The 13,267-nt window shown below is 43.1% G+C and overlaps 1 protein-coding gene across 1 annotated transcript; it reads right to left on the bottom strand.

Annotated features, from left to right (window-relative positions):
* Positions 1-342: 342 nt before the first annotated feature.
* Positions 343-12,398, bottom strand: LOC135524016 (chondroadherin-like). The gene is made up of 4 exons (XM_064951126.1): positions 11,365-12,398; positions 6,394-6,557; positions 6,105-6,251; positions 343-697 (listed from the first exon to the last, which is right to left on the bottom strand). The coding sequence occupies exons 1-3, from the start codon at positions 12,148-12,150 to the stop codon at positions 6,110-6,112; spliced, it is 1,092 nt and encodes a 363-aa protein (XP_064807198.1). The 5' UTR covers positions 12,151-12,398; the 3' UTR covers positions 343-697; positions 6,105-6,109.
* Between the last annotated feature and the right edge of the window lie 869 nt (positions 12,399-13,267).

The following is a 13,267-nucleotide window of genomic DNA, read 5'->3' as shown; positions in this document are numbered from 1 at the left end:
AAGTCCTCAGCCGCCTGCGCTGTGATGTATCGTTTACCTTTGGTCAGAGTTTGAGAGGGGTCACACGACGTCGACGTCCGTTTTATGGTCACAGTCCTTTCAGGATGTTTTCTCAGTCTGACAGAGCATTTCTCACAGGAGGAGCGAGACCAACGGAGTGACCCATAGTTGGGGAATTATGTAGGCCATTGCTGTGGCAGTAGGCTGCAGGTTCCTGAAAGGTGAAGGTGTAAAGCTGAAGGTGTGAAAGTGTAAAGCTGGCGTCGAGGAGAGTCAACATGGCTGTTTATCTATGTGTTGGTTGTAAGGACGCTTGACAAATTCCTCAGCCGTTGAAAAGAGAGTGGGATGAAACAAAGGTGTGTGTTTGTATTGATAAAGGTTGTGTGTATGTTGTGTGTGTGTGTGGGTTGTGTGAATGTTGTCTTTTAACTGAACCACACAATTCTTCCACTTGTGTACAAGTGTTTTCTTGAGTCTCTGCTTCGTGTAAGCCTTTTGGTTTTCTGTTTGTGTTTTTTGTGTGCATGTGTTTGTGTCACGTATCACTTCCTGTGTGTACATGTGAAATTGAGATTTGGCAGATAGTGAGTTGGACAGTCTTGAAGTAGCAGTTAGAGTTGCTTTATTTCTTTCTTTCTCTGCACACGTACAGAGCCCGTCACCTGGACAGGCCTTTCCCCTCAGGCAGCGTCTCCTGTAGAAAGACAAACATCAGCAGCCAAATCAAACAGTCTGCCTTCCTACTGGTCAACGCCATGACCGGGACACGTTGTTCTGTTCTGGACAGGACCCCAAGGCCAAGATGGAAAAAGAACAGCCAGGGGACAGACTCTGACGAGCAGACAGAGTTCTGAGGGAAGGAAGAGGGAAAGGGAAAGACGAACGTCAAGCTAGGCAGGTCCCAAACCATCCCCTGAGATTAAGTGCTACTGTCTCAAGCCGAAGTCATTTTGTGTCCTACACACACAAATTCCTTCCTTCATATGAATACAAGCTGTGAGGAAAGCATTGAAGCCTGAAAGGGACCAGCAAAAATGTGAAATGTGTAGCACAATCAAAACCCTTTGTCAAGATGTACTTCGTTAAATTCATGCCTTTAAACTCTTGCAGGTCTGATACTGAGAAACTCATAACCCGGTGGGCACATCACGTCATTGCAGTATGGATAATTGGGTAATATTTGGTTGAAACATTGATCAATACGATTTCAACCTACAGTGCATTTGGAAAGTATTCAGACCCCTTCCCTTTTTCCACATTGTGTGACGTTACAGCCTTCTTTTAAAATGTGTTATATAAAAAAATCCTCATCAATCTACACACATTACCTCATAATGGCAAAGCAAAAACAGTCCACCTGCGGTAAATTCAAATGATTGGACATGATTTGGAAAGGCACACACCTGTCTATAAGAGCAAAAACCAAGCCATGAAGTCGAAGGAATTGTCCGTAGAGCTCCGAGACAGGATTGAGTAGAGGCACAGATCTGGTGAAGGGTACCAAAACATTTCCGCAGCATTGACGGTCCCCAAGAACACAATGGTCTCCATCATTCTTAAGTGGAAGAAGTTTGGAACCGCCAAGACTCTTCCTGATGCTGCTCGCCTGGTGAAACTGATCAATTGGGGAGAAGGGGCGGCAGGGTAGCCTAGTGGTTAGAGCGTTGGACTAGTAACCGGAAGGTTGCGAGTTCAAACCCCTGAGCTGACAGGGTACAAATCTGTCGTTCTGCCCCTGAACAGGCAGTTAATCCACTGTTCCCAGGCTGTCATTAAAAATAAGAATTTGTTCTTAACTGACTTGCCTGGTTAAATAAAGGTAAAATTTAAAAAAAAGGGCCTTGGTCAGGGAGGCGACCAAGAACCAGATGGTCACTCTGACAGAGCTCCAGAGTTCCTCTTTGGAGATGGGAGAAACTTCCAAAAGGACAACCATCTCTGCAGCACTAAACCAATCAGGCCTTTATGGTAGAGTGTCCAGGTGGAAGCCACTCCTCAGTAAAAGGCACATGGCAGCCCGCTTGGAGTTTGCCAGAAGAAACAAGATTCTCTGGTCTGATGAAACCAATATTGAACTCTTTGGCCTAAGTGCCACGGGTCATGTCTGGAGGAAACATGGCACCATCCCTATGGTGAAGCATGGTGGTGGCAGCATCATGCTGTGGGGATGTTTTTCAACGGCAGGGAATGGGAGACTTTTCAGGATCAAGGGAAAGATGAACGGTGCAAAGTACGGACAGATCCTTGAGGAAAACCTCAGACGGGGCAAATGATTACCTTCCAACAGGACAATGACCCTAAGCACACAGCCAAGACAACGCAGGAGTGGACTCGGGATGAGTCTCTAAATGTCCTTGAATAAACCCAATCTAACATCTCTGGAGAGACCTGAAAATAGCTGTGCAGCGACGCTCCCCATCCAACCTGACAGTGCTTGAGAGGATCTGCAGAGAAGAATGGGAGAAACTCCCCAAATACAGGTGTGCCAAGCTTGTAGCGTCATACCCAAGAAGACTCGAGGCTGTAATCGCTGCCAAAGGTGCTTCAACAAAGTACTGAGTAAAGGGTCTGAATACTTATATATAATGTAATATTTCAGTTACATATACATTTGCAAAAATGTCTAAACACTGTTTTTGCTTTGTCATTATGGGGTATTGTGTGTAGGTTGATGAGGGGGGAAAACAATTTAATCCATTTTAGAATAAGGGGGCTTACTTTCCTTATGCCCTGTACATTCACTCACTCAAATGTCTTTACTCTCAAATGTCTTTACATTTACATGTCAAACGTAAATTGAATTTCTAAAAGCACAACCAAATTCCAAAGGAAAAACAATGTCTGATTTTTGGTTTAGTTGGCAATTCAAATGTCTATCACTGCGCTTTCAACCCATTAAAAGCACAGCAAAGTTCAAATGGTAATACAATGTCAGATGTTAGGTTTATTTATACAACAGATTCATTTGTTATCATTGTGCTTAGTTTTATAGCAGAACCAAATGACCTGGATTGCAGTTGAGATTACATTAAAAGTGCATATTGCAAGTGATCAATGGCAGTCAATATTCTGAGCAGATCTCCACAGACCTGTGACGACCTACTGTACGCATGCTATCTTGAACATACATGCTTTATATGATTACAATAGAAGAAATGTATAGTTACAGTAACCTCAAATGTGGCCATGGATGTGTGACTCATTTTAAGGTTCAATTTTACATTAGTTTGTAAGATACTATTTACTGTATTACAAAAGTAATATTGAATTGTTTGTTTGACAACGCAACCAAATATCAACATTTAAAGGTGATCTACCTACTGCTTGGAAAGTTCCATCTAAGCCACTGGCTTAATCCTATTCTTTAACTTTCATTTTTGGTTGCATTGGAGACGTGAATCCAACATATAATTTGTTACCTGGTTGAAAAGTTAATAGGTTATTTATTGTATTTCAAAAGTGATATTGAATTCTATTGGTTGTCAACGCAACCAAACAACATTTGAAGGAGATTTACAGTGCCTTGCGAAAGTATTCGGCCCCCTTGAACTTTGCGACCTTTTGCCACATTTCAGGCTTCAAACATAAAGATATAAAACTGTATTTTTTTGTGAAGAATCAACAACAAGTGGGACACAATCATGAAGTGGAACGACATTTATTGGATATTTCAAACTTTTTTAACAAATCAAAAACTGAAAAATTGGGCGTGTAAAATTATTCAGCCCCCTTAAGTTAATACTTTGTAACGCCACCTTTTGCTGCAATTACAGCTGTAAGTCGCTTGGGATATGTCCCTATCAGTTTTGCACATCGAGAGACTGACATTTTTTCCCATTCCATTCATTTGCAAGGTTTGTTATGGCAAGCCTAAATAAGTTCACATTTGCTTTATAAATTGCATGGACTCTGTGTGCAATAATAGTGTTTAACATGATTTGTGGATGACTACCTCATCTCTGTACCCCACATATACAATTATCTGTGAAGTCCCTCAGTCAAGCAGTGCACAGATTCAACCACCAAGAACAGGGAGGTTTGCCAATGGCACCTATTGGTAGATGGATAAAAATGAAAAAAAAGCAGATATTGAATATCCCTGTGAGCATAGTTATTAATGACACTTTGGATGGTGTATCAATACACACAGTCACTACAAAGACACAGGTGTGCTTCCTAACTCCGTTGCCGGAGAGGAAGGAAACCGCTCAGGGATTTCAACAATGGTGACTTTAAAACAGTTACAGAGTTTAATGGCTGTGATAGGAGAAAACTGAGGATGGCTCAACAACATTGTAGTTACTCTACAATACTAACCTAATTGACGGATTGAAAATAAAGAAGCTTGTACAGAATAAAAACATTCCAAAACATGAATCCTGTTTGCAATAAGTAAAGTACAGTAATATTGCAAAACATGTGGCAAAACAATATATTTCTGTCCTGAATACAAAGTGTTATGTTTGAGGCAAACCCAACACAACACATTACTGAGTACCACTCTCCATATTTTCAAGAATAGTGGTGGCTGAATAATGTTATGGGTAATGCTTATAATTGTTATGGACTGGGGAGTTTTACAGGATAAAAAATAAACAGAATGGAGCTTAGCACATGGATAATCCTAAAGGAAAACCTGACTCACTGCCTTCCACCAGGCACGGGGAGATTAATTCACCTTTTAGCAGGACAATAACCTAAAGCCTAAGGCCCACTCTGGAGTTGCTTACCAAGAAGACAGTGAATGTCCCTGAGTGGCCGAGATACAGTTTTGACTTAAATCTACTTGAATAATCTATGGCAAGACCTGAAAATGGTTGTCTAGCAATGATCAACAACCAATTTGACAGAGCTTGATTTATTTGATTTTTTTTAAACATAATGGGCAAATGTTGCACAATCCATGTGTGGAAGGCTCTTTAGAGACTCACAGCTGTAATTGCTGCCAAAGATGCTTCTGCGAAGTATTGACTCGGGGGTGTGAATACTTGTATAAATAAGATATTTCTGCGTTTCATATTCAATAAATTAGCAAACATTTTCTACAAACATGTTGTTTTCACTTTGTCATTATGGGGTATTAAGTATAGATGGCTGAGATTTTTTTGTTGTTGATTTAATCCATTTTGAATTCCGGCTGTAACAAAACAAAATGTGGAATAAGTCAAGGGGTATGAATATTTCTCAAGGCACTGAGTGTTAAAGTATGGTCACATTTAATTTGCTCTGTTAAACCTACCCTCTGGAATTACTTTTTCTCACCAATTTCGTGATACAATCTTGTCTCATCACTGCAAGGACTAGGGAGAGGTGAAGGTCGAGACTCATACGTCCTATGAAACATGATCTGCCAAGCCGCGCTGCTTCTTAACACACTGCTCGCTTAACCCGGAAGCCAGCTGCACCAATGTGTTGGCGAAAACACCATCCAACTGACAACTAAGTTCAGCTTGCAGGCACCCGGCCGCCACAAGCAGTCGCTAGAGCACGATGAACCAAGGAAATCCCCCCCCGGCCAAACTCTCCGCTATCGACACCTTGCCAATTGTGCACCACCCCATGGGGCTTCCGGTCATGGCCGTCTGTGACACAGCCTGGGATCAAACCCGAGGCTGTAGTGGCACATCAGCACTGCGATGCAGTGCCTTAGACTGCTGCTTCACTCGGGGCTGGTCAAATTTATTTTATTTTTAAGTGGAGATCTCTCAACTATCATTCTCACAATAGCACATTGGTAATAGCCAGTGAAAATATCATAGCTGGGCTGTGCTGTGCTTGGTTAAAACCCTGGATGGGAGACCATAGGATAGCTGTAGATAAATCAATTATCCAGGAGGTGCTCATTTTTCTCATAGTGGATATAACGTTGAGGTTGAAGACTATTTGTTTAGGTTGAAGACCTTTTTCAAATCCAATGTATTTTCCACATGAATTCCACTACACAATACGATGACAAATTACATTGAAACAATGTTGATTCAACCAGTTTGTGTCCAGTGGGAAGCTTGCTAGCTTCAGCTCATAAATTCACTTAACTGATGTTTACTTTCCTATTTGCGGACTAGTTTTGTAATTTGTAGAATCATCGACAGTCAGATTACCTCTTTTAATGGCGCGTGCCCTTCTTGGCTCTCTTTGTCTTGACTTTGCAGCTGCTGAAGGCAGAGCTGTCTCTGATCTGCTTTCCTCTCTGTGAGGATGGAGATGCACAGAGCGCATCAGGGCGCTGGCGTCTAGAGTCCATCCACCTAGTGGGGGGAAACAGAGAGAATTAGACACAGGGTCAAGGAAAAGGAGAGGGCATTTTCCAATTACTTACTGGAGGAAAAGTGTGGTACATTATGGCTACCACGTTTGTCTTGTTAGCCAGGTTAAATATGAGCTCCTTACTTGCGCAGAGGGGCAAGCATGCAGGTGCAGCTCCAGGGGTTGTTGGAGAGTGTGAGGTTGGTGATAGTGGTGAACTCCAGGCTGTTGGGAAGGGACTTGAGCTTGTTGTTGTCCAGGTGCAGAGACTTGATGGCCGTCACTCCATTGAATGCAGCGTCAGAGAACTAGAGGCAGAGATACAGACACAGTATAGATATTCAAAACATAACCAAGAACAGTCTTGTCCTTCAAATCCAAAAGTAATTTATTGCATGTATAATAGCTTCCCACGACTCATTTGACATCCCTGAATTCAACTATTGAAGTCCCTAAAATCCACCAATATGCCAGTTAAATCTCCCCTTTCATTTAGCAGAAGCTTTTCTCCAAAGCGACTTACAGTAGTGAGTGCATACATTTTCGTACTGGTCCCCCATGGGAATCGAACACACAACCCTTGTATTGTAAACGCCAGGCTCTACCAACTGAGACACTCTCACAGGGCATTGAGATCACACCAAGCCTGCTGATAGATGGATGTAGAATTTGTTCTACCCTTGCAGTTAGACCTCATCCTTAATATCTGTCAGAGGGCAGACCGAGATGTTTGGTAGAGGGAATCCTTTTTTTCTTCTTCCTACAGAAGAATCACTCTGTCATGAAAGCCTCCACTCATAACTGGTTCCTGCAGCGTTGCTTATGTAAACTTGACTGTCTCACCCCTCTCTTCTCCTAAACTTCATATGTGTTTGTGAGGCCGCTAAAAACTTCACAGAGGTGCAAGATGAACTGATGCTCACCATGTCAAGTTTGGCTCTTAGCCTTCTAGCAGAAGGAGAGAGGGAAGGAGGTCCGGGGGCAGCAGTGAGAGGAGGGTGGACTTTGCTTTGGGGGGGATGAGTTTTGCATATCTATAAGAGATGAAGCTATTGATTGAGGCGTCTTTTTGGAAATTTCCACTACGGAGGTTCGCGAGCAACGAGGTGGATGTTTCTGGTAATTTGAGGCAATGGAAGATGAATGACTTCCAGCATGGTCAGGTTTTTTTCTCTCTCTCTCTCTCTCTCTCTCTCTCTCTCTCTCTCTCTCTCTCAGAGCCACTCCTCTGCCAGGAAGGCTTGCAAAGGGCCCAATTGTCCATTCAACTCAGGGGCGATGTACAAGCTAAAAATACCTGTCCTTCATGGGCCACGGAACACCCTGCCTCTATTTACCTCTCTCCTAAACCTTACTGACCTGTTTGCAGGATCCTCGTGCTGAGGGCAAAAAAAATCACAAAGCTGAAAATAACACTTGTGTAAGAATTAGGCTGGGACATACTTGGATATGGCCAAGCAAAAACAAAACACCTTAAAAATAACCATGTCCCCCGCCACCCCAAAAACCTCAACATCTCCCGCTGCTTTCCCCTCACTCTAACTCACAGGTATACAGTCTGCCAGAGAGATGTCTTCATACTGTAGCATGGATACTGTGCACTCAAACATTAGATTCACTTCTAGTATTGAATAAACTTTGAGTTTGGAATGTATGCAGCAAGGTAGTCCCTCCATCAGTATATGGAGTTATAACGGGCAGTGTGTTCATTGGGAATTAGGCAGAAAAGCTCTCATCTGAGTCTCTCTCGAGGTCTTCTCATCTCTCCACTCAGGCCTTGGTTGGTTGGTCAGCCGTGGGAGATAACGATCGTGCAACCTCGTTACATTTTACATTGTTACGATATGAGTTACTAGATGAAGGGTTGGCTGTGTTATCTCTAGATAGGAAACAATTTCAAGTGATATCTGGACTGTGCATGCTGTTATTCCATGGACTCTTTAGCCTTGTGGTGTCTGCATGATAGTTAAAACTTCTCTGCCATAGACTGGAGCGATTATAGGGGACATCTATGCATCACTCTATTTGTAAATAGTGACTCCCCAAAGGATGGAAACTAGCCAGATCTTAAAAGCCTCTTCAGACTGCACTTAAGTGTAATGAGGCAGTCACCCACCTCAAACACCAATGTGAACCTCAGGAATGATCAATCACTGCGTCAACACCGCCCCCTCACTGTATGGTTAATGATATCTTGGGCTATCCGTATGTGCCTTGGGGAACCCCTGTGTGATGGTGTGTTTGGGTTTACAGTACATGCTGAAGAGTTTGGTCCATACCAGCGGTTTGTTATGATGCTACTAGGTGATTGTTTGAATGTTTGATGTACATTCCCATGTATTTCCTTAATGTAAAGAACAGGGACCTCAGCACTCCAACTTCACTTCTTGTCCTCACAAAGCTAGATTAGAACATACTGGAACTAAACTGAATTCAAATAAAAATCGAAAAATGAATAGAAATAACACAAAACTATAATAACCTTGAATTTTGAAAGATATTCTCTTTTCACCACACCATACCCCAAGCAGAGCAATCAGGATCAAATAACACAATCAACTGTTTTTTTTGTGTGTTTTTATTTCCCAACCGGGAGTCATTCTGAGACCAAGTCTCTTTATCAGATGAACCCTGCATACACATCAATAGACACATCAAAAACATCAATATACACTATACACATTAATAATACACATCAATACACTAAAAGCAAAACACAACTATAGAAAATAAACACATTGTTCAGTAAAAAGGTCCTCAATCAGCCTTTTGAATTGCCCTAGAGGCACCAATTCATCCAATTTCAGAGAGCCTTGGAGAGAAAGGTGCAAAAAAACTAAAAGCAGATCGACCTAACTCAATAGAGATGGAAGGGATCTCCAGAGTTCGCCATCCCTGAGACCGGGTCTGGTATCTCGTACGTCTATAAGTTAACAATGAAGTAAGGTACGATGGAAGTTTATGCAGGGGGCTTTATAAAGAAAGAGTGCAATGCATCGATCTACAAGATTTTAAAGAGGGCCAGCCTACTTTCTGATACAGTATAGTATAGTGATGTGTATAGAACCTATTGCCTGTAATAAAGTGTAGCTATGATAAACTGCGCCCAATGGCTTCAATACAGTAGCAGCTACATTCATATAGACAATATCCCCATAGTTTATAACCAACGAATGTTGACTGAATGATTTGTTTTGTGTTATTTAATGAAAGGCATGACCTATTCATATAAAATAAGCCCATTTTAATTCTTAACTACTGTAGCTCATCAACATGCTTTTTGAAAGATCGCTTTTCATCAATCCAGATGCAGGGACATGATCAATGAGGGCACCATACAATGTACATATGCATAAATCATCAGATACAAGTGGTTTGGAGAATAACATATATACTTGGTTTTACCTGCATTAAGTACCAATTTCAGTTCAACAAAGGCTTTCGGCAAAGCAATGAAGGCAGATTGAACCTCCAAAAAAAGAGGCTGGTCAACCATGGATGCAATAGCACACACAACAGTGTCATCTGCATACAGGTTTATGTTAATTGTTTTTGCAGATATATGAACATTGTTTATATAGACAGTAAAATGTACAGGACCTAAAATCGATCCCTCTGGGATACCTTTTGTAATATCAAGGAAGCCTGACTGATAGGACTCTATGTGTTTTAGCTGATGATGTTATTGATATTTATTGGAAAGGAGCATTAAGCTTATCCCCTTCACCACAACTTATTTCATCTGTAGCCTAATAATCTGCAAAAATATATATATTTTTACTTAACCTTTATTTAAATTGGCAAGTCGGATAAGAACAAATTCTTATTTACAATGATGGCCTACACCAGCATGACACTGGGCCAATTGTGCCCCGCCCTATGGGACTCCCAATCACGGCCGGTTCTGATACAGCCTGGATTTGAACCAGGGTGTAGGTAGAGATGACACGAGCACTGACATGCAGTGCCTTACAGCTACGCCACTTGGGAGCCCCTTTCCTGATTTCGTAGTGGGAAGACCATACAATATATCATTGTGTGACTCCAAATTGACTTCGATATAATATTTCCACCACCATTTATCGCATAATTCATTTTACAGACAAAAAGGTCCCACCATATCGAACGAATTGCAACGGCATTTCATATTTCCATCAGCCAGATCGTAAATTTTTCATGCACCAGCTAAGTTGGATGGAAACCTGGTTAATGATTCCGCAATCAGGGAAGCAGAAAAAAAACTATTTTAAGCAAGGCATCTACAGTACAGTGGCACATCACAAGTAGAACGTTTTTCAACAACCAGACACAGAGATCCCGCTGGTCTCATCCTGACCACGTGTGGCCTGCTTTGTTCCCATATGGGTGGATGTCATCATAAGGATTTTATTACCATACAATGAGACAGATGGGGAGAAAGCACAACAACCAAAGCATAAATATTGTCTTCGTATCACACACTCTCGTAAACCTGAAAGGTCAGTCAAAATATGATGAATGGTAGAGATCGGCTTAACCACCTCCCATTACCACCTGCCCTTGGCCTACGGTATGTGACCACGGAACTGGGAGAAGAGAAACAACTTTTGACTACTGGAAAATGGGGAGTTGGCCAGTGTCAAGCCAGAATGTACATGTACAGAAGCAAATTAAATATGGCAAGCTAGAACCAAAACAAACAAACAACAAGCCTCTCTAATCCGCAGGACTGCTAGAATTTTTAGGACAACGAAATTAAACTTGCAATGCTCTCTCATAGTAATAGAATCATATACTGCGTCTACGCCATCCTACTATTGCATTGCCCTACTCTTAAACCAGGGCTGCCCAACCCTCTTCCTGGAGTTCTACAATCCTGTAGGTTTTCAGTCCAACCCTAAATTAACACAACTGATTCTGCTAATTAGCTGCCTGTCAACAAGACCTTAACTATCTGAATCAGATCTGCTAAATTAGGGTTGGACTGAAAACCTACAGGACAGTAGATCTCCAGGAAGAGGGTTGGGCAGCCCTGTCTTAAACTCTCAATTGCCAAACTCTCACCCTTCCCAACTCAATAAGTTCTTTGTGCAGCCATAAAAGTACCCCCCTCCCCTTAAACAATATGAGACTGACCTTTTCCAGCCCCATGCCATCCAGGTTCAGCTTCTCCATGTAGCGTCCGAAGCTCTGGAAGGCGTTGTCGGGGATGCTCCTCATGGGGTTCTTGGCCAGGCTCAGTTCCTCCACCACTCTCAGCTTGCTCATGGCCAGGCCAGGATAGGTGGACAGCCTGTTCCTGTCCAGGTGCAGGATGGCCAGGTTCTCCACATCGTCCAGAGAGCCCGGCTGCAGCGAGTTCACCTCATTGCCACTCATGTGCAGCCAGCGCAGGTCTTTGGCTCCGGCGAAGGTGCCTGCCTTGATGTCACGCAGCTTGTTGTCGTTGAGCTGCAGGATGAACAGGTTGATCATGGGTGAGAAGATTCCCTTGGGCAGGTCGCTGATGCGGTTGCCATCCAGGTAGAGGTAAGTGAGCTCGGTGAGGTCCTCGAAGGCACCTGGCTTGATGCTGGTGATCTCGTTGTTGGACAGGTAGAGGTAGATTAGCTTCTTGAGTCCCTTGAAGGCCTGGCCGCCAATCTCATGGAGCTGGCAGTGCTGCATGTGCAACGAGATGAGACCCTTGCTGCTGGCGAAGGAGCCAGTGGGCAGGCTGCCCAGGTTGTTCCTTTGCAAGTTGAGCAGACGGGTGGCCTCGGACACCTGCGGGATCTTCTTCAGCCCCACGTTGTCACAGATGACATGCTGCAGGTCCCCATGGCAGTGACACTGAGCCGGGCACTGGCTGGGGGCGCCCCAAACAGCCGAGCCGAGGACCAGCAGGCAAGTCCCCACCACCAGGAAGCTCACACACGGCATACTGACGCCACTACTCTGCTCAGTCTCTCCACCTGGTCTGTCTTCTGTCTTCTTGAGAGCTTCTTCTTACTGCTTGACAGGCACTCTAAGCTAGAAATTCCTCCAGAAAGCCTCAGGGAGATAGAAATAGAGAGCAGAAGGATTCAGAGAGGGAAGGCAAGGGGTGAATGGTGTGAAAGAGGGGGAGAGTGAGAGTGCATGTGACTGAGAGAGGATGGCAGTGCAAAAAAGATTCACTCCGGGCTTTGAGAGGAGGATGGAACGGCAGTCAACAGAACACAGCACTATTTATAACATTTATTTAAGGAAAAAATTGAGAAGGGCTTGCCAGGGTGTTACGTGGAGACCGGCTGCAAGAGGAAGTCAAGTGTCTTTGACAATTTAACCCTGCACATGCAGGAGGACAGGTCGGGATCTTCCACTGACCATAGTCAGTCAATTTTACTAACTTCTGGTTAAACTTTGTAAAAAGCTTTCAGATCTTCTGCATGAGACATTTAAGCAAATAGTTTGTGTGCGTGCATACTTTTCTGTTGCTTGTTATGTTAAGCACGCAAACGATCTCTAGTTAATACTTGGTCATTTTAGTAATATAAGCAGAACAATTGTGTAAACATTGCACTCTCAAGAAGAAATCAAATACAGTGTCTTGGTGGTTCAGGCACTTTTGACTGCAACTATACAGTAGCGATGGTCTGTATACCTGTACAGGTCACCAGGGTTTTTGTTGGGTAGATAAGGAGCCCTCCACTGGTCGTGGTCATTGTCAGTCATTTCTAAAATATTTGCCTGAGTGAGTTAGTGAGTGTGCAGTCAGACGGCAGGTAAGAGGTTAAGGTGGCAATGTTTAGGGTTCCAGATGTCTATTGTTTTTCAGTCTGTGGTCGGAGGAAAAGGAGCCCGTAATTGTCCCCAGATGGTTGGCAAGAGGCTGGACTCCTTTTCAATTCACAACAATGGGTGCGTTTATGAATCCGATGGACACTCTCATGATAAGTGAAATCTTGAGTTTACTCAACAAATCTAGCGGTTTATCGGGAACATCTTTCTCCTGGCTGTCCAAGTGAATTTCTCACTGTCCCCATCCCCAAACAGCTCCTGCAATGCTTCTTTGTTC

This window comes from Oncorhynchus masou, chromosome 31, assembly GCF_036934945.1.
Source record: "Oncorhynchus masou masou isolate Uvic2021 chromosome 31, UVic_Omas_1.1, whole genome shotgun sequence".
In the NCBI taxonomy this organism is placed as follows: Eukaryota; Metazoa; Chordata; class Actinopteri; order Salmoniformes; family Salmonidae; genus Oncorhynchus; species Oncorhynchus masou.
This window is presented reverse-complemented; position numbering and strand designations above follow the sequence as displayed.